The sequence below is a fragment of the Drosophila ficusphila genome, unplaced genomic scaffold (genome assembly GCF_018152265.1).
Source record: "Drosophila ficusphila isolate 14025-0441.05 unplaced genomic scaffold, ASM1815226v1 contig_791, whole genome shotgun sequence".
Classification (NCBI taxonomy): Eukaryota; Metazoa; Arthropoda; class Insecta; order Diptera; family Drosophilidae; genus Drosophila; species Drosophila ficusphila.
Window position 1 is genome coordinate 23,354,040 of NW_025064737.1, and position 20,457 is coordinate 23,374,496.

General features: G+C 40.4%; 1 protein-coding gene across 4 annotated transcripts; it reads right to left on the reverse strand.

The window, feature by feature from the left end:
* Nucleotides 1-395: 395 nt before the first annotated feature.
* Nucleotides 396-20,376, reverse strand: LOC108088426 (serine/threonine-protein phosphatase 2A 56 kDa regulatory subunit epsilon isoform). 4 transcript variants are annotated; one of them, XM_017186190.2, is made up of 10 exons: nucleotides 19,772-20,376; nucleotides 18,381-18,530; nucleotides 6,194-6,480; nucleotides 5,337-6,122; nucleotides 5,079-5,278; nucleotides 4,824-5,018; nucleotides 4,574-4,764; nucleotides 4,177-4,510; nucleotides 3,892-4,121; nucleotides 396-3,829 (listed from the first exon to the last, which is right to left on the reverse strand). In XM_017186190.2, the coding sequence occupies exons 4-10, from the start codon at nucleotides 5,473-5,475 to the stop codon at nucleotides 3,544-3,546; spliced, it is 1,575 nt and encodes a 524-aa protein (XP_017041679.1). In that variant the 5' UTR covers nucleotides 5,476-6,122; nucleotides 6,194-6,480; nucleotides 18,381-18,530; nucleotides 19,772-20,376; the 3' UTR covers nucleotides 396-3,543. The 4 variants fall into 4 exon arrangements, with proteins under 4 accessions (XP_017041679.1, XP_017041681.1, XP_017041680.1 ...); XM_017186192.2 differs by lacking the exon at nucleotides 19,772-20,376 and adding an exon at nucleotides 19,641-19,708; XM_017186191.2 differs by lacking the exon at nucleotides 19,772-20,376 and adding an exon at nucleotides 19,355-19,442.
* Between the last annotated feature and the right edge of the window lie 81 nt (nucleotides 20,377-20,457).

Sequence of the window (20,457 nt, forward strand, 5' to 3'; positions counted from 1 at the left end):
ATTCTGCTGCCTTCGCCATTAGTTATTTTTTTAGCATACTTCCTGCCCAACTGCCGGGATTCGAAAGCAATCAACTTAACCTTTGTTTTCCGATGCTCTTGTATATATATTTTTATATATATGCATGTATATACCTATATATATTTATTCCCATTTATGTTTGTGTAATTATAATTTACTCTTTATATTTACTCTCAGCATAAGATTTTGTTTAGTTGTGTGATTGTGTATAAGTGAGTGTGTGGGTGAGTGTGGTGCAGTGTGCCTATAACCCAAAAAAATAAACAATCGAAATCCTCGCACACCGTCCTATAGAACAAGAACTCAAAGTTATACGTAATAATAGCGTGTTTCATATACGATAGGTTTTTTTACAAGTCTAGAACATAAGAAAATACATAATTCACGTATATATTTATCCTCTCCATCGGCTCCATTTCTTTTCTTTCATTTCATTGTTAGTATCCATAGTATTCATATTGTTTAAGCGCTTTAACTATTTTTGCTCTTATTGTTGTTGGTTTTTGTTAGCTTTTCCGTTTTTCGGTTGTTTTTTTTCTTGTTTAATGCAACGTTGTTAATGCGACTTTATTTTTAGTACACTTCTTAGTACAGGTTTTTGTCTCTAAAAGTACTTAACGAGTTTTGCTTTTGCTTATACTTCTTTGCTCAGCTGGCTCTAAGCAGCTTATGCAGTTACGATTTAACATGCTCGATTTGTTTATACATATAAATACAATAATAGAAACTATAGTTAAAGGTACCATATAAGTTGAAAGCGGACTAAACAGGTTAACTCAGAGTGCAACAGAAGTGTTGATCACAAAACAAACAAAAATGAAGAGACAATAATCATTAAACCACTTGACTTACATATTATCGTTTATTAGGCATTCTTTGTCAACATTTTTAATTAGTTTACTCTTGTTTACTTGATTTCTTGTTTCGTTTTTTACATTTGCATTATTTGAATATGTTTTTGTCACTGATTGGCATCCTATGCGAACATCAACGTTAACTAGAGATGGGTCCTATTCGTGTTTTAAATGGATCTGCTAGTTTGGAGTTGGGAATAGGGTGTTGGTGTTACGGGATTGGCATAACAAACAGGTCAAGAACTTCTGCCTTCGACTTCTAACGTGCTACAGTCCTGTTATTGGTGTTCTTTTATTGGGATCTTTAAAGGCAGTAGGACCTAACGCTCGGGGTTTATCCGATCTGATATAGTTTAGTTGCTATTGCTGTTTAATGGGGATGATACTCGTGGGTTCTTTGTAGTAGCTCTAGTTGTAGTTGCTGTCTCGGCTTGGGCTTTCTTTAGCTATTTTCTTTGTTTAATTACAGTCTAATATAAAGATGCAAAACTTTCTTACACACGTTGCTTAGTATTTAGGCCATAGGTTCAATATTTGTTTTCGAAATATATTCTCTTCTAGCCGATGACTCTTTAGTTGATGCATTTCATTCGCTTTTACCTCGCTTCTATTTTCCTCTGTTTTTTGTTTTTTTTTTTTGCATATTGTTGACGTTTTACAAACATATTTAATAATAACGCTAACTTTTACGTTTCCTTTAGATTTTTTTTTTTAGTTTTTTCTTATTTTTCAGTTTTGTTTGCAATATATGTATACATATATGTGTATAATAACTCACGATTCACAGACACAATTATCTTTAATATTATATGAACTTTTGCGGTTTCGCTTAATGAGAGACGTTCTTTTATGGATACTTTTAACTCGTCCTATTTGCTTCCCTACCGCCGCCACTGCTCCTAGTTTTTGCTCCTATAATGCATGTTTCTATACTTTGTAATGGGCGTGAGAGTTGAATGAACAAACATACATATATGCATAGTATATTTCATATATAAATTGTATATACTTCCTTACTATGAGTGCGGCTAGGTGTGTTTTATGTGTGAGTGATGCTGGGAGAGCGGTCCAAAGGTGTTCCACACTTTATCTTAGCTACATTATTTACAATTGAAAATATTGTTTAGCAAATCGAATGACAATTGTGCGCATTTCCGTGAGAATTGAAAACAAGTTAATAAAAATCGAGAAGAGTCGAAAGAAACTTTGCAAACTATTTGGGACTCGAGAAATTGGACCGCTTCCCGCAGAGATATACATATATGCAAAGGATATTTAGTGTCTAGATGCACCGAGCGTGGAGTGAACCGTGGAAATGTTTCGCTAGATGCCAATTATCGTATGGGAGAGACTATGCCAAGCTGAATTTTCCATAACCTTGTTCTATAAACTATCGTTTGCTTGGATGTTGGTTTCTCTAGCTTAACCTTTTTACAATGCTCAATATTTGTATTCATTTTGTTTGCTTAGTACATCTCAATTACCGCGCATGCGCCTATTCCTCAGTTTGGAGATATATTTCTGTATTTTCCGCACACTTACATACATTTATAAAGATCAGCGTTTATCGTACGTTATGGTATTTAATTGTATTCTTAATTATGTATAGATTTGCCGGCTCCCTGTCTATCTTGGCCCGTTTAGCAGCAACTTCAACAATGTACTAAAACTTGGCTTTGCTTTTGTTTTGTTTTTTTTTTTTCACGTCTACGTTCGAATGCAGATTTGGGTGCGTAACTGCGCAGGCTTTTAGCGGGAATTGTTGGAATTTCTGTTTACGAGAAGTCTTGACGGAGTGTGCAACACTTAAAGCTAAGTAACAAAGTTTCATTCTGGGACGAGGGGAGCACAGTTCGCGGATTATTTATATACAATCAGTGGGAAAATCTGGACTAAGACACGCCGTTCTATGGAGCAATCATTGAATAAATCAAAATCTGAGGATGCAGCGCAGTTTCAACTATTTTACACATTTCAAATGAACGCAAATACCTTGCAAGTGAACATTGTGAGGTGAGTGGGAAGTCGTAGTGTTCGTGGGTGGGGATTGGATGGCTGATCTATGCTAGGATCTAGTTAGCAATATGTTTAGTTAATAATATTCAATGCGCTTCAACAATCTTCAATCCGCTATAGTTATCGTTTTTTCTGATTTTCACTTACTAACACGATTTCTCTTTATTCAACTTGTTTTCGCTTAAACGTAATTAATAATTATTTTTCTTCTTTTGTAATATATATTTATACGTGTCGCGCACGTGTGTGTGTGTGTTCGTGTGTGTGTTGCTGTAGGTGTAAGATACATTATTTATAAAGATTTTTCTTTTTATGCCGCACTCAAGCTTCCTAATTACCGCGCACACACACACGCCCTGGGATCTGATTCAGCTCCCGCTCCAGATTTCGGTTCTACCTCCTTCAACAGCCGCACAAGTGTCCTGCGGGTCAGCTTGGTTGGTGTCTTGTCAATCGAGTATACATTTTAGTTTTATATTTTATCTGGTTTTAATGTTTAGCATATGTGTGGTTTAGTATAACTATTTATTTCTCCTTTAGATGTGGTTGTTGTTGTCTCTGCCGTTTACGGATATCGGATAACGCGTTACGCTTACGCTTTTACTGATGTTGGTTTTATTGTTAGTTTCGGGCGCGCCTCGCGTTTAGTTGCTTAGTTGTCCGCCTTATCCTGTTTGATTTTCGCATTTGTGGTCGCAGGATTATTGTCACCACCGGCTCCGCCGCTGGACAGGCTGCCGCTGCTGCTGCTATTCGACTGCTGCTGATGAGAGTTCAGTCCAGCGGTGCTGGGTGGCTGCAGGGACGTTGACGCCGCGGGCGCTGCGCTGTTCGATGTCGTGGCGCTGCCGCCGGCGGTGCGCCCACTAGAACGATTGGATTCGAGTTCGTGCAGCTTCTTCCACAGCTCCTCGCGGTCACGCTCGCGTTTCTTCTCCCTAAAAACGTGGACAAGAAAATTGTTTACCCTTTTTGCTATTAAGCCCTTGTAGCAACTCACTTTTGCCGCTCCGCTTTATAGCTGGAGGTCAGCTCGTCGAACAGCTTCGAATTCATCTCCATGAACGTCTTCAATACATTGTAGACGAGCGCCACAATGGTTTGATTCCAATGCTCCTTGCTGATGCGGTAAAGGGCCGGGAACATTATGGGCATGATGACCGCATTGTTTTCCTCGATGAGCGACATGGCGTACTCATTGTTCCACAGATAAAGAGCTCGCTCAGCAACCTAAAATAATCCTTTATAAGCAAACGCTTTAAATAATTTATCAGTTTTAACTCACCTGAAAATGTGGACTCGACACGCATTTGGCAATCTGGCGGAACAAGGGTTCCTGGATCTTTACAAACTGCGGCGGATCGATCACGTCGAGAATCTCCTCGATCTCGCCCAGGAACATGACCTCCTTCTGGGAACACGTCTTGGGCCAGAACTTCAACAGGCCACGGACCACCGGTTCGGTAAGGAATGGATCCTTCTCTAGGAATTGTACAATGCAATACGCCAACTGAGCGTGGTAGAGCGATAGGCATTTGACTTTGTGCAGCGGCAATAGGACCTTAACCAGAAACTGCTTGTGTTCGGCCTTCAGAGGCAAGGCAAATCCGTTGATGATACTAATAAATTAAACAAAAAACATTAACATAAATGGAAAATATTATTATGCTTGGGAAACTTACCTGCCCAGAATTTCCAAAAGCTCACCCACACCATTAAAGTGCTCTGTTTCGTAAATGAATCGCAAGAATATGTTATTGATCTGTTTTCGTATAAAAGCTCGCAGTCCCAAGAATTTTCCGTAGATGCGATGCAACACCGTCTTCAGGAAGTCCCGCTCCCGTGGATCCTCGGAGTCGAACAGTTCCAAGAGCTATTTTAAAAATAAGTTTATTAGATTTGGCACTCCGAAGTGCGGTACTTTAAACTTACCTGCAAGACGAACTTTTGATCAATCACACGCTTGCCGATGGTCGCCTGGAAGTCCTGGGACTCCAGGAACCGCAAGAACACCTCGTACACCAGCTGCAGGTGTGGCCAGGACGCCTCCAATGTCGGATCATCCTCCTCGGGATCGAAATCGGGGTTCTCACTGGGCGGCAACGTGCGAAATAGGTTGCATGAAATCTGGAGAAGGTAATAAATTTTAAGCAACAAAAAACACATTGTGGTAGTCCGAGAGTTTACCATGCGAATTATTTCCGGGTAAACCGGTTCCGTAAGCACTCCGCGCCCATGTGTTATATAGGTGGATAGGTCATTGAGTGCGGCCCGTTTGATTTCCTTGCCCTTCAAATCCGTGACGGGATCCATAAAGTCAAAGGACACGCAACACTGGCGCAGCTTCCGTATGAACAGGTCCTCCTGTTCTAGGCTGGAGCAATCGGCTGCGAACGACAAAATGATTACATACGGATTCAAAAACAAATGTATTCAAAAGCATACCTTTTAACGGCGGCAATTGCTGCAGCTCAACATCCTGAGAATTTCTGTAGCGCGAGGAACCTTGACTCTTTTTACCCTTCTTCTTGAGCGAACGTTTGGCGAACGGGTCGATTCGATCCACAAACGTGCCCGATGACATCTTTTCAGATTTGGGTTCGTTTGAATCGATGGCGGTCTCCGTGGCTGTCTGTGTGGTATTCAGCTTGCCGGCTTTGTTTTTAACGCTTGCCACTGAAAATTGATCGGCTGCACCGCCAGCTGCACTGGCAGCTGCTCCTCCTCCCTCGCCTGCGCCTTGGCCTTTGCCCTCGCCAACGCCCTCGTCGCCGTCTTCGCCGAAATCGCTGTTGAGGATCTCGACTGGCCGTTTGTTGCGTGATTTGCGTAGCCAACCGAAAATTTTATGTGTTATGTTGGCGACTTTTGCGGTTGAGTTTGGCGTCTTGCAATTGTTATCGGCACCCCTGGGTAAGCCCAACAGCTCTACAGCTCCTCCTTCGTTCGTTTCCTGGCCAATTTGCAACTGCAACTGCAACTGCAACGGCTGCTGCAACTGCAATTTCTGCCTGTTCTTCTTCCCCTTTAAAGCGATCTCCTGCTGTTGCTGCTGCTGGAGTTGCTGGATCAGCTTTTGCTGCTGGGTAATGTTGATGGCGGTGTTAAAGCGGTAACGACTTATCTTGACATTTATCAGACGGTGACTCTGGGGGCGTTAAATTATTTGTTATTCTCTTCAACCGCTTCTTGCTGTGCTTTTGGTTTAAATTCGTTACAGTTGTATGTACACTGGAATCAAGTGGGGCAATTAATTAAATCACGGTGACTTCATGGGGCTCATTTATCAGTCGACAACTCACCTGTTTCTTCGGTTCTTTTTGTATTGTTTACTGGAGGGATTGTTGCATTTGCGATGCGCCTTACTCTTGATAATACTCTCGCTTAGCTTCTACGTTGCTCTGATTCTGATTCTGGTTCTGTTTCTGTGTCGGTTTCTGCGCTGCTTCTCCTGAATGGCACATCAATTCGGTTAACTGAGAGAGAGAGAGCTGCTGCTGGCTAACTGCTGATTGCTGCAGCATTCACATAGTACTTTGCGTTGGCCGATTTCTTTATTCGGTTTTATGGATATTTGGCATCACATGCACTGCAAGCAAATAGAAGAATATGGGGTTCGTTAAATAGATAGTTCTTATCACTGGAAATTACTCAAAAATTGGCATCGCAGTGAAAGGCACGAAAAACCCAACAGTCTGATAAAATGAAACATACAGGTGTATCTAATCGTAGGCTTTTCAGCTGCATTTGTATGTGTGTTTGCAGATAATGGCTTTGCCTGTGATTTCTGTGTTACCAGATAACAGATAACTGATAAAAATAATAGAGACCGTGGCAACACCAGAAACCAAGGTAAGAAATCACAGCCAAATATTTTCAATGAGAGTATAAGAGTTTTACATAAGTACATAAGTATTTAATACTTAATAATGAAATCGAGTCTTACACATAAAAACTGAAATTTTACAGTGTATTATCGGTTTGTTTTGAGATTTTCATTTTTTAGAAAATCAATTCCTTTTACTTTCGCTGAGAAAATCAACAAACAACAATGGAGAAATGTCTCATGTGCAACTTTTGCAATTGCAATCTGTCTCCTGATTGATTGATTGACATATGGCAATTGCTGAGTCCTGAATTTCATTCCCGCCATCTGAACATTTCCCAGCAGACCGCGAAAACCAAAAACCCAACCTCTTCCCAAGCTGGACGTTCGCAACCGCAAAGACCAGAATGTGGCCAACTTGGATTGGGTGGTTTCTGGACTGTCAACTGAAGCTGACTGTTAAATTAAATTTATCATGCCGCCTGAATTAAATCAAAACCAGCCCGGAAAAAGCCATTGACCGGAAACTAGATGCCGCTGTCATCTTGAAAGGAAATGAAGCCAAATGAAGGACGCGCACAAGCTGGGAAACTCATTCATTTACATGGCTTGTTTCGTTGTGGGGGAGAAATCAACTGGCCCCCAGGTTGAACTTCAATTTGAGGGAAATGCCTGCTTGTAGTAGGGAAATGCTACACGTATGTATGGCTGCCGCTGCTGCTGCACAGTTTTCACTTCGAGGACATACATTGCAGAACTCGTTCAGTTTTTCCAGTAAGGCACACAAATTTGCACAGATGCAAGTCAAACCAACTGCCCACCGTGGATTTCCAAGCGAAAACATGTTAAACATGTCGCACACGCTCGCTCATTGGTCGGAACACCCACATGCAAGAGAGCAGAAAATAAAAGAGCCAGAAACTGACTGGGACCACTAGGCGTATGAGTGACAAACAGGTAAATGCGATCAACTTCGCTTGGGCCAGCTGCCTGCCGGTGGAAATAGAAATTGAGACGCGTGGGCGTCTATCCACTGAGAGAAATCAATACATTGACACCTAAGCCCTTTTAAAACTATAAGGAATGAATCGGAATTTGGGACTGCTAAAAAATACATTTTAACTTTGTTCTTTTTGCAGAAAAAAAAACAAAGCAGGCCTTAATTGTAATTAAAATGGAATACAATTTTAAGCTTTCTATAGCCTTTAAAAACAACTTCAACAATCTTTAAAATTATATTTTTTAAATAAGCATTTGGGTAACAGTAACCTAGTTAACATTTTTATATATGTATTTCTTCCCAGTGCCTGACAAAACCAGAATACGCATGTGTGTGATTGAGACTGTGTTGGCCAGCCGGAACTGACGGAAAGGTAAAAAGTGTAAGAGAGACAGAAAGTGGGTGCGAGTGGAGAGTGAAAAGTTTGCACAGCTGCCATTGACGGAGGCTTTTCACCCATTTTCCACGTTGAGTGACGGACGGTGGTCAGCGCTTTTCAGCGCGTTGCCCTGTTAATAATTGAATTTCTGCACTGTTTTTTTCGCTTTAATTTGTTTCAATCACCTTCGCCGTTGGGCGGGACCTGCGAGCAAACAACGTCAGCCACAATGTGACATTTAATATGGCACCGATAGCGAATCTAGAAGACTGGGCTGGCCATTTATTATGCTATTTTATATAAAACCATCAACGGGGCCCAGCCCAAAGTCCCAAGACAAATGACCAAAAACAACAAGGGCAGCAACAATGGCTGACCATTAGGCCCACAGTATTCCCCCTTTAATGTGTGTGCTTGTGCGTGTGACCTTATGACATTATTTACTCGGGCGGTGGAAGCGAAATTCCCCAGCATATCATCGTAGAAAACAATAACAAATAGCCAGGGCGGCTCACAAAATAATGAGACAAGTCCGCTTTGTGGCCGCCGTGCTGCTCACATTGGTTCTCCTCTGCTGTTTTGTTTTGCTTTGCTTTGTTTGCCTGTTGTTTTCTGCTGGCATTTATAAGATTTTCGCCGCCCAACCGCTGAAACACAGTCATCGTTTTGGTCATCTAATGACTAAGCACCAGTCGACTGTCGGCAGCCTTCGCCCACTCATTGGGGGAAATTATTTTCCCACCCCAATGCCCCTAAATTAGAGATGGCAAGACATCGACACTCTAATCGATTTTATCGATTAGTGTTCATTGAAGCCTACTATCGAGGCTATTCGGTTTCAATCGACAAACTTTAAGGCTTGGTTTTAGTTTATATTTAAACTGCTAGAAACAAAAGCTTTATGATTTGGGTTGATTATTCTGTTATTTGCTATGGGTGCTACCATCGAGGGTCTCAGCCCTACCCCACATTTACTTATATATTATAGCTCATCCTGCCTCCTCCTTCAATAGTATGCATTTGACGCATGTCTATTGGTTTCCCAGCTATAATCAATAAGCTAAAAACATGTTAGAGGGCGAAAGCAGCTTTTCAACATTACCAAAACTCGCATTAAACTTTCGTCCATTGCCAAGTTTGCTCAACTATTCAGCATTCTCTATCAGTCTTAATTGGCAACTCTGCATATTGTTTCTTTGCTTTATGCCAAAAACTTGAAATTTATTTTCCCCATTAAATGGAATTACTTTAAGATTTTGTGAATTACAAGAAAGCAAATCATTGGGCACGCAATTGTAAACTCTCGAGTATACCAACGATAATCTAAAACAAAATAATCTTAGCCATTACTAGAGATTAAGTTGTTATTATTGTAAACCATGCCTGTCCCACTAATACGGAAGATTATAAATAAACAGTAATAAACACTTTGTTTTTCTCCTGTAAAGTTTGCTTATAATAATTCGGAATATCTCTTAAGATTAAAGTCTTGTTATTTAAGCCTGATAAGCTACTATTCTTTATTTTTCGCTTAGTGCTTTAACTTCAAATCCCCGCCATTTCAATTATTACTGTAATTATAGATTTAGATAAGTTGGTAAATGGCTTCTAGGGAAACCCCATTAATTTTCATTGCTGTGTTTTAAAGCTTTCTTTTTTGTACTTCCTAGAAAATATAAAAGAAAATAATTATGGATTTTAAAGTGACATTGAGCTGTCAACTTAAAAACTCCGATTCGTTTTGCATGTAAGGTAGATTTTAATTCTCCCTAAATAGCTTTTTCATGGCGTTTATCTAGTGCACAAATTCACAGTTCTCTGAGGGTTTTCTCACACTTTTTGGATTTTATGTAATGCGAACTGACATGATGATAAGCAGAATTTCCCCTTTGCCACTTTCTCCCTTGTCGCATTCCTCTCCAGTGTGAAAATATTGCGCACTGTTTTCGTTTTTGCTACGTACTTGAAACGTGTCTAAGGAATTGGGGGCCGCAGACGAAGAGGAGGGTGGGGTTTCCAAGCGGGGAAAACTGTGGAGGAAAAACTACGCAGTAAACGGCGTCCATGAATGCTCCTCCTCCTCAAAAAAAAAAAAAAAAAAAAATAAGCCACACACACATGGGGCACTTGGAAAAATCCTTTTGTGCAACGCACGAGAGATGAGTTCATGGTCGGTGAGAATTCTCCATCAACCCAGCCAGTCGTCTCCAGCAAGGCATGACAGTGAAAATGCGAGAGATGAAAATGCGCCGAATGCATCAAATTACTGGCATGCACCTACCCGTTTCAGACTTTAGTGGCAAAATTATAAACTGCGTTTCATTGCGTGTCGACGAACATGGGAAATCATCAAAGCTGCCAGCATGAAATTGATTTCTATACGGTAATCATCGATGAAAGCCTGTTGCTGTGGGCGGGCCCAAATGTACAGGGTGTAATTGCAAATTCACCAAAGAAAAACTTAATGATGTCTTGGCAACAAAAATTCACACAAGATAAAAAATGGGAACCCCAACAGAATATATAGTAAAGTAGTCTGCTGATAATTTCCATTGCGCATTTTCTGCAAGAAAAAGAACTGTCAGTCAAACCTTGACCTTATCGCAATCGATACAGACTGTATCTATATTGATATCATGGAATCAATCAAATCAGCGCAGAACCATTAAGTTTACATATGCAACAGCTTTTCCGACCCTTTGACTCGTTAAACGAAAAACAAACAACGCGGAGAGCTGGAGAGAAAAAACGAGAACTTGGCACATGTGCCAAGTGCAATATGTAAATATCTGCATGTATCTCGCACTCCACCACCACTGCCACCCCCAACGGACTTGCGTCCTTCTCCCCGCTTGCGCATATGCAAGAATAATGCACTGTTTAATTTACATAAAGTGAAAGGAAATGGAACAATAAGTTTTATAAGATTTCATGCCCCAGCCCCATCAGCAACATCAACAGCCGTGGCAAAAACATCAACAGAGTAACAACAGCAGCAGCAGCATCAGCTGCACAAGAAGCGAAAGTTTGCACAATGTAAGCACTTGGGCTGCTCAGCGTGTGCCCTCAAGGCGGCCACGTCGACCATCATCACCAGCAGCACACTGAGAAAAAACTGTCGTAAAACATCCTTATCCTGATTATAATAATGGATAAATTCACCATTAAAATTGGGTGTGAAAGGAGCAAGACGTTGGTCCAAATCTTATTACTTTCCCAAGAAACAATACATATAGTATTATCAAAAATATTAAACATTTTAGAAATCAATACAAAAACATTCCATACTTATACCAGTAATAAATTTAAGGCAAGGCAATGACTTGTGTAATTTCCCTGAATAGTGACGCATGCCATTTTTACTTGTTTACATTGAAAGCCACTAACATGGTATGAATACGTTTTTATATTATATTTTCAAAAATCGAAAACACAAATTCCATAATGTAATGAGTCAGTATTTCTATTTGTGCAAATTAAATTCTCTGAAATATTAACATTCCACTTGTTTTGAAATCAAAAGGAAAGAATTCAAAAACTTATGCTATTAAAATAGTTTTGTGTCATAAATAAGATTGAAGATGTTATGTAGTTTTGCAGCGCAGAACGTTATCAAAAATTCAGAATATTTCTGATTTATGTCTAAAGGGGGTTTTCTTCAGTGAACCACCGCCAAATATAAAAAAAAATCACATTGTAAATGTCACGAGTGGGTGGTCAGCGTCGAGGGTTTGGGAAAGAACTTTCTGCTACGACTGCTGTTGTTCATTCTTTTTGGGGAAGAACCTCTGCCTTCCTTACCACTCAACATTTCCCTTGGTCGGGGCTGCATTTTTGATTTGTTTTGGTTGACTTTTGCGCTGGATACACACCGCACACACCGACTTTTTGGTCAGAGCTAACGAAATTAGAAGAATTTTCAGGGGAATTGGGTCACTTTGGGAAATATAGTAACTGCGTAAATCGGACCAAATTGGTATAACATGTAAAATGTTATTAAACATTCAAGGTACTTAACAAGCAAATGATGAACGGCGATAGCAATGAATTAAATTAGAAAATATCCCGAGGCTGTGAAAGAGGAGAATGAATCGGTTGGCCAGAAGACAAAGTTGGCAACTCGATTGAAAAAGTTGCTGGCCAAGTTGAATGGCAGGCAAACAATGGCAAGCCAAACTATCGATTGATGTTTGTTGAGTCCGCCAAAACGAACAAGGAGAGAGAGTGCATGGCAGAGATAAAGGAAAGCTTTGGCCAAAAAGGGTTTAGATGTGCAAATGTCAGCTAATAAAGCTCAGCGAAATAAAATGCATCCGACAGATGCATCAGCATGAATGAGTACAGAGCTTTTCTTATCAGCCGAATGGCACACAAACACACACAGGTACATATATATGTTTAAAAGCCATAAAGCCACGTTCAAGGCCTTATTCCCCAACGTCCACAATTTCCCATGCACTTATTAATTTCAATTGACAGAATGATTTAATTTATTGATAGTCCACTTTAGCTGGTCGCCACACTCTATCGCCTCCACCTCCAGCAACTAATTTCAATAAAATGGGGCGCCACCCGCTCTCCAAGTGAAAACACCTCGCCAAAGTTCAAATGAAACCAACTCACGCAATGCGACATTGACACAGAGTCAAAGGAAAAGCGGGGGAAGATGGGAAAACCAGCATTTATGGGTCACAAAAATAGACGGGACTTTTTACTTCTATTTTTGGTATAACAAGTGAAGAGTGTACGTCAGCAGCTTTGTGGCTGTGGAGAAGGAACACATTCTCGTTTTGCGCAATTGAGCATTTATTAACCAAGTGCGTGGGTGTGAGCACGTGTTTGTGCAATGCATTTGCCAAGGACCTGCACTAAATGTTAAAAGGATGCAGCAGCTGTAGTGGGTTTTCCAAGTATTTTGGTTTAATTATACACAGTAAAATGCGTTTCCTCCTCTACGGAAGTAACTTCCTGGTATGGAGGTCAAAGAGAAAGTTCCTGGTATACGACAAATGGGCATTCTATTGAAACTAACAATCATAAAAAGGTATATTCACTGGAAAAGCAAAGCTTGATATACCTTTAAGCTTAGTTACTTCGTTGTTCTATTGTGAGGAAATTAGATAAAAGCTAGAACCAGAACCAGCTCAACGATTAAACAAATTCTCACTTAACTATCTTCTCCAAATTCTATAGACTATAGGATTCTAAACACCAAGCTTTTTATCTATGGTCGCTTTTAATTTGATTACCACTTCTGTCATAACTTCTAGTCCCTCCTTTTCCATGTGCTTCTGGTTTTTATGTAAGACTTTATTTAACTTATTGCTAAGGTGGTAAAGAGAAAGTGCCACGAAATTAGTTGACAATGTACACAAGCCGCAGCTAATTGCATCAGCGACAAGTGTTATGTTCGAGTCGGGGATTTCTGTTTTGGTTTCGGCTTTGCTCGACGTATTGTTATTAAATGGGGCCCAAAGCAGTCAAGAGCAACAAAACCATATGACGAAATCGTAAAACACGAAAACAGACCCAGCAAAGCGCAAAGAGAGGTGGAGCTCAGATAGACAACAGCAGTCACAACAGTTTCCTCAATTTAATTAAATAATTAAGACCAAGACACACAGCGAAGTGCGACAGCCTTTGACTAATTAAAAAAGAAAACAGCGAAACGAAACATAAGGCTGAAAGAATGCAAATTTCGCTTGTGAAACACGCGTCAGACGCCGCTTAGTTCAATGAAATATACCCCAGCCTATAGCGTCACCACCTACAGAGGTATTTCTATATACAAGTACATATACATGAAATACAGGTCTAGTGTTCAGATTTGCGTATGTGCTACTTAGTAAAATATATGTGCCACTGCAAATTCAATGCCAAAGCATGGAAAATTTTCTATTGAAAAGCGCTCTGCTGCCCTGCCTTTGCTCACACCTCTTCTCTGGTTTTTATTTTTTCGTATTTTTTTCCATTTTGTGCTTTTTAATTAAGCGATTTGAGCTGTGATAAGCGGGCGGCGAGTGAGTGGGGGTGGGCGTGGCTGCCGCCTAATCAAAATCAGCGCAAAAATGTCGCATAAACACAGAGCGGCAACGTTGTGAAAACAAAAGACGAGAAAATGTATCTCAGGGTGAAAGAGATAAGATAGGAAAAAGCTTGCCACCTGCCGAGGAATTCCTTCAAATGCGCTATCTATTTTTGTTTGTGTGGCGCTCCGCAAGTGTGAATTATTAATTGTGCAATGCGATTTTATTAAATTGCTGCAGCTGTCGTCTCATTGAGAGTGTTGTTTATTGATTTTGTCCACGACGCCACAGTGACCATAACAAACAGAGACTGGATTAATAATGGAGCCCCATCGGCTTGTAACAGAGCGTCAGTCTGAGGAAATTCAAGGTCAAATGACTTCATGCTAAAGAATTTCCCCAATTTAAATCGGCTAAAAATACACGCCAAATAAATTATAAATATTTTTTGAAAATAAATTTACGTACGCTACAAACTGCACCGCAAATGGAATATGGCAAAACGGAAATTTATTTAATGCCCCCTGCCACTCTGCTGGCTGTAAAAATATCAGCAAAAAGATTTCTCACTGGCACCGAATTTCCCCCATCTAAAATTAAATTCGGCGCGGTGAAAAACGTCATTAATTGCCGCTAACGCAGAGGAGAGGCATAGAAAAAACCAGAGAATATGAGAAACGAAAATGTTTGGCAGAAAATGTAAAAATATTTCTAAAGATTGCTAGACAGCAGCTAAATGAATGTAGATTTTTCTTAATGGACTTCTCTGGTAGTCTATATACACTTTTGCAGCAAGGTTTGCAATGAATAACGAAATCGATTAATCTTTAAGCTGATTAAAATTGTCACAGTATTATGTGCTTATTCATTGGCATGAGGTCATTAAATATTGCAATGGACAGCCAAAAATTTGGCAAACACAATTCAAGGAAATAAATACACAATTACATTTGTTAACAATTATCTCTGAATCGCTATTTGTCAAGCTGTAAGTAACTAACTAGATTCTTTTTGTCATCAATTAAAGTAGATCAAACATTCATTAATAGACATGTTCCGCTGAAAGCTCACAATCAGAAAATCAATATTTGGCCAGCGTTTCTGTCTGAGATAAATAAATACATTGTTCAAATTGTGACGTTGATGTAACATTGAAAATTTGCTACAAGTCTATACAAAAAAAACTGTGTTGATGATAATAACAAATATATGATTTAATAGGCGAGCTCACATCCGAATGCATCTGAGGTAGTTTTAGTTTTCGAGCGCGTTCTTCCATTGGTTTAGTGCAGAGTATTCTAGCGTTTTGTGTGTCTAATTGACTTTTTATCGTTTCATTTCGCGCCGCTTTTTCTCATTTCTGACAGCTGATTGCTCCTCTCGTTAGCGAGGCGTGCGAAGTAAAAAATGCAAACATTTTGCAAAACAAAGGCAAAAATCTGGGGCTCGGCCCAGTAAACGATTCAGCAGAGCCCAGAAGTCAGCAAGTCAGACAGTCGAGGCAATCGTCTAATTATAACGAGAGAAACATTTGCCCTCCACTCAGACGGTCGTTAATTTGCGGTCTGCGAACGATGTTTACTTTGGAGTACTGCAGGTTATATCCCCCACATACACGTTCATAGTCCATCCACCGCTGGCTTCCTAAATTGTATAAATACTCGTATACATTCGCCTAACAAAGTAGCAAATAAAATTGATTTTTTCCCATTGCACCGGATTCTCAATTGCCAATAGAACAAACAAACAAACAATCAAACAAAAAGCTTTGCCCAGTCTGTAGTTTTCGCTTCGAGCGAGCTAGCCATTGCAAATAACGAAAATATTTTCGGGTCAAACAAAAAAACAAAACTTGAGGGATGCGAGGGTGGGGCAGCTAAAAAGAAACTTGGACTGCAAAAAGATTAAATAAGCGATTTGTCGAGAATTTTGTGGAAAACTTTACATTTCACAGATATTTTCACGGGATCCATGGGAAGGAATTTGATACAGAACGATTCATTGAAGCTGGCTGCAATTTTATACCTTTGTTTACACCGGACTAGAGTAAATCAATTCGATGTGAATAGAGTTGAAAGAAATATGGTTTTCGCTTTATTTTTAGAGCAGACAAAGAATTCGAAGAGAGCTTGTGAAATCGAAAAGAAGAAGTGAGTTGCTGAACGAAAAGCAAACAAAGCTTGTGCAATTCTTTTTCAAATTTAATATCATTGGGATTGGTATTATTTATTGGTCGTTTTTAATGAATGCAGACCGATTTTAAATCCGGTATTATTCTTGTATACCTATTTTTCCGTGTGAAATTCGGAACACTCTTTTAAAGAGACAGGCATTACCCAGCAATAACAATCCGTACATAATGAGGGGGAGAAAATGTATGGGAAACCAGCCCAGCCAGCACACATAAGGCGGCTAAAAGTGAGGTCAGTTATGTCAAAACAGACAGCCAGAAATGTGCACAGTCGAGTGTTTTTGTGGTCATTAAGAGGTTACCAAGCCTCAGCTGGCAGAGGAAAATCGACGGAGAAAGAGTCAGCTTACAGCAAAAGGCAAAGGCAAATTGACTCTGAGCACGCTCTTTAACTTCTGCGGCCAGGCAGAAAAGTTAAAGCTGCAGCAAAATTAACATCGGCTGCCGGGAGAATGTGCGTTTACCGCCAACAAAAAGGTGAACAGACGCAAAGCAGGTCGTCCGGGGGTTATAATACTACATGTAGTATTCCCCAGAGACTTAGTAATTTTATAATAGACCTCTCGTCTTTCAGCCGATACTAGGATGTATACGGAGTAGCGCTTCATATGCGCACATTTGTATGCGGAGGCATTTTATGGCAGCACTACATTCTCCTCTTCACAGTGAAAACTCCAGTGGCCAGACAATAAGTGAACATACAAATTGTTGCACACGCTGCCTCGGTTAACTCGTTAAAATATTTCAGAAATTAAAATCCTCCCAGGAGTTAAACTGAAAACGAGATAAATCGGTCAGGAGGGCAATAAATAGAGCAGAAACCTTATGTTCAATTTGGATACCCAGCTAAATTAATAAAACTTTAGATTATTTCCCATATTAATGAAGTAAAATATTGTACTTTGCTAGAGGTGAAATAAACCTATTTTAAGTCATATAGGAAGTGGAAGTAAATGTTTATTTCGCCAGTGGTTGCGAATTTATATTCAAACAACGAAAATAAAGGCTAATCTCCTGAACTACAAAAGTATTAATACTTATCCTCAAGCTTATAAAACATTTTTTTTTAAGTATGTAGTTCTATCTACAACCGGCTATAAAAAGAACATTTCACAGCTTGCTAATGACTTAAAGGTTTCACCTTTTCGTGTTTTTGAGTCGTTACTTCAAGTAATTGAGCATCCAGAATGCATCTTTCTTTCAAGTACAATCCTTATTTGATAAACCTGTGACGTCAAAGTCGAGTTAACGAACAAGACACAGTGGGCCAGTAGTGCTTAACCAACACGAACATGCCAAAAAGCAAGTTAATGGCAGGTGACAAACCCGCTTGGACAAACAACAAAACGAATCGATTGGCAGGTTAGAAACTGGAAATATCGTTGAAAAGTTAAGTGCTATACGAGCGATGATCTTGTTTTCTTCGTCGTTTAATTGCACACAAGTCACGTTCAGTTTGGGAACTCTCCACTGGGCGTGCTTGCTCGCCTTATGGATTATTGTAATTAACCCGATCCGTTCGGCGATATATAATGGCTTAATTCCAGGGCATTGCAAGGGCCTTGTCACCTAGCTGACAGGTGAACGCGAGAGCCCCCGAAATGATTTACCATTTTGACACATTTATGCTAATTTCGAGTAGGCTCGACGAATTTCGTGTGTCCCCACACGTATGTATCAATTGGAACTTGTTAATTTGCCGAGCAGGTTCTGCCCCCCACACTACCTAGTCCCCTTTCCCCGAAGCCCAACAATCACTCAATCAATTAGAACCAGTTCTTTGTCTGACTTTCGGTTGTAGTTTAACCCTAAGCGTACATTTCTATCACTATTACCACCATATGATTTATTTATCGAATTGACTTTGGTAATTAAGGAAAATTCTAGGTATATTAAAAACACACACATATCGTAAATTTGCATAATACAGATTCAGAATGTTACTGATATGTCATAAGGGTATTCATAGGGTTAAGCATTGAACGGAAATGGAGCGAGCTTTTGGCCCAAAATGGTTGGATTTGAATTGAGTTTGTTGTGGGCCAACTTCCGTTGGTCTTGGCATACCTTTCTCGGTTTCTCAGGTTCTGATTCTCGGTTTCTCAGTTTTAAAGTTTTTCGATTTCTCAGTTTCCTGCGATGGCTCTCCCGTTTCGTCTACGTCACGAAGATGCGGAGATGACTTTGTTGCTTTTTAGCACTGCTTGCTGGGTTTCACTGTGGATGTGTGTATAGCAGTTGACATAATTGAATTAAAACTGTAGTTCACGAGAGAATTTTGCACAACGCATCGCGAGGGGCTGGCGAAGGGGGGCGGGTCCAAGTGGGGTCAACACATGTAAATGCGGTGTCGAAGCAAAATACACAAAGATCGCAACGGTGTGTGTGTTAGTATGAGTGGGGAAAATGGGGAATGGGAAAAAACGGGAGAATGTGAATGTGAATGGGAAGAGAGGATAAGAGGATGAGTAAAAAAAAGGTGAGAGAGCGCAGCTGTTTTGATGGGGCTCTTTCGCTTTTGCTCGTTCTTTCGCTACACTTCGGTTTGTTGATTCCTTTCTTCTATTTTTCTTTTTTTGCAGTAAGATTAGGTAACTTGTGTCTATATGAACATAATTCTTAACACATTTTACTGCTTGACACACACACTTATCATAAATATGTATGTTTCACACACACACTCGATGTGAGAGAGACACAACCATACACACACATACGCACGCGGCAACAAAATCGATATTCTAAAAATAATATAAGTAAAAAATATATATGCTTATACGAAATCCAAACGAATCTCAATACGCATGAGTATGTGTGTAAGTAAGAGGTGCCGAGTGTAATTACATATTTATTTATTTATTAAAACTTTTGGGGAACACCAAATTGCGTCTGGAGACTTAGCCGCTTACTGCGCACTTGAAAAATTTGCATTCGCCTTGGAAATTTGGCTTGAATTTTGCACTCGGCTTTGTTAAGTTGCGTTTTGGTTACTTCGGTTTATATTATTTTTTTCGAGCTGCAGAATATATTAAAATACCGACGATTGCGTTCTATATCAGGCGAGTGTATGTGTATAAAAGATTTCTATATCTTTTGCACCCAACAGACGACGAAGGCGGCATACGGCAACTGTGGCGATATTTTTTTCCTTCGCCCGACTCGCGCTCTCTTTTCGGCTTGCTCTCTCATTTGCACATGTGTATATACTATACGCGAGCGAGAGACTGCAAACCCACACAAACTCGTAGAACCACAGCAATGGGTAGTACTTAAAATAATTTCCCTTTTGTTATTGTTAGTTCCCTGACTTATGATTTAATATTTTACTTCAAGTCCAGATTGATTGCGCTGGCAAACTCCCCGATTCTGATTACTCATTCGAATTTCGATACCACTGTGCCAGATTTCTGGGTGAGAGCGTGGTGGGTTTCGTTCTCGTTTGCGCCGCCTACACTCACCACACAAAACTGTTGTTGCGCGTCACGCTCTCTCGGCTCGCTGGTCTCTCACACGGTCACACTGTAGGTGAGATATCCGTTGGTCTGCAACACGGTCATACTGGTAGGACGCCGCTTTTTGTTTTTTTTTCTCTTGCTATCGAGGGCGATAACCAAACAAGGGTATCGTTATCGACCTCTCGCTCGCTCTGCGTATGTCCGTCTCTGTCGCTCTTGCACTCTTGCTCCTCGAATTTTCCTTTTTAACCTGTTTTTTCGCCTATTTTTTCAGATACTCTGCGTTTTATGTAATTTAGCACAATGTTTGCGATGCACTGGTAGCGAGTTGCAACCAAAAAGGCGACGGAATCACAAAAAAAGCGACGCAACGCAACGCACGCACACACCTCAAATCCAGACTCCCGATTCGCACTTTTGCACTGCGCTTTTCGTCGGTCTTTTGCACACGCACGGCCACAATTTCACTCGCTTGACGCGCCGCAATGGGGGACGTGGACTTTTCGATCAATTTGAGCGGCCGGCAGGTGTGTTTTAAGCGAGAATTGCGATTTTTCTCCAGCGGCAACTAGAATCGTTCACACAGACACCGTAGAAGTGACGCCATCTTTAAAAGCGGCCTCTGCACGTTCAGGCTGCGGAAGTGTTGGTAAGCGCGCAGTTGGGTGTTAAGCGCACGGGATAAATTC

Excerpts from the sequence above, each read along its gene's own strand:
- LOC108088426 (XM_017186189.2), bottom strand. The coding sequence starts at position 5,475 with ATGTCATCGGGCACGTTTGTGGATCGAATCGACCCGTTCGCCAAACGT. Across the intron at positions 5,279-5,336 it reads GCAATTGCCGCCGTTAAAAG|CCGATTGCTCCAGCCTAGAA; the intron begins GTATGCTTTTGA and ends TGTCGTTCGCAG. Across the intron at positions 5,019-5,078 it reads ACCCGGAAATAATTCGCATG|ATTTCATGCAACCTATTTCG; the intron begins GTAAACTCTCGG and ends TACCTTCTCCAG.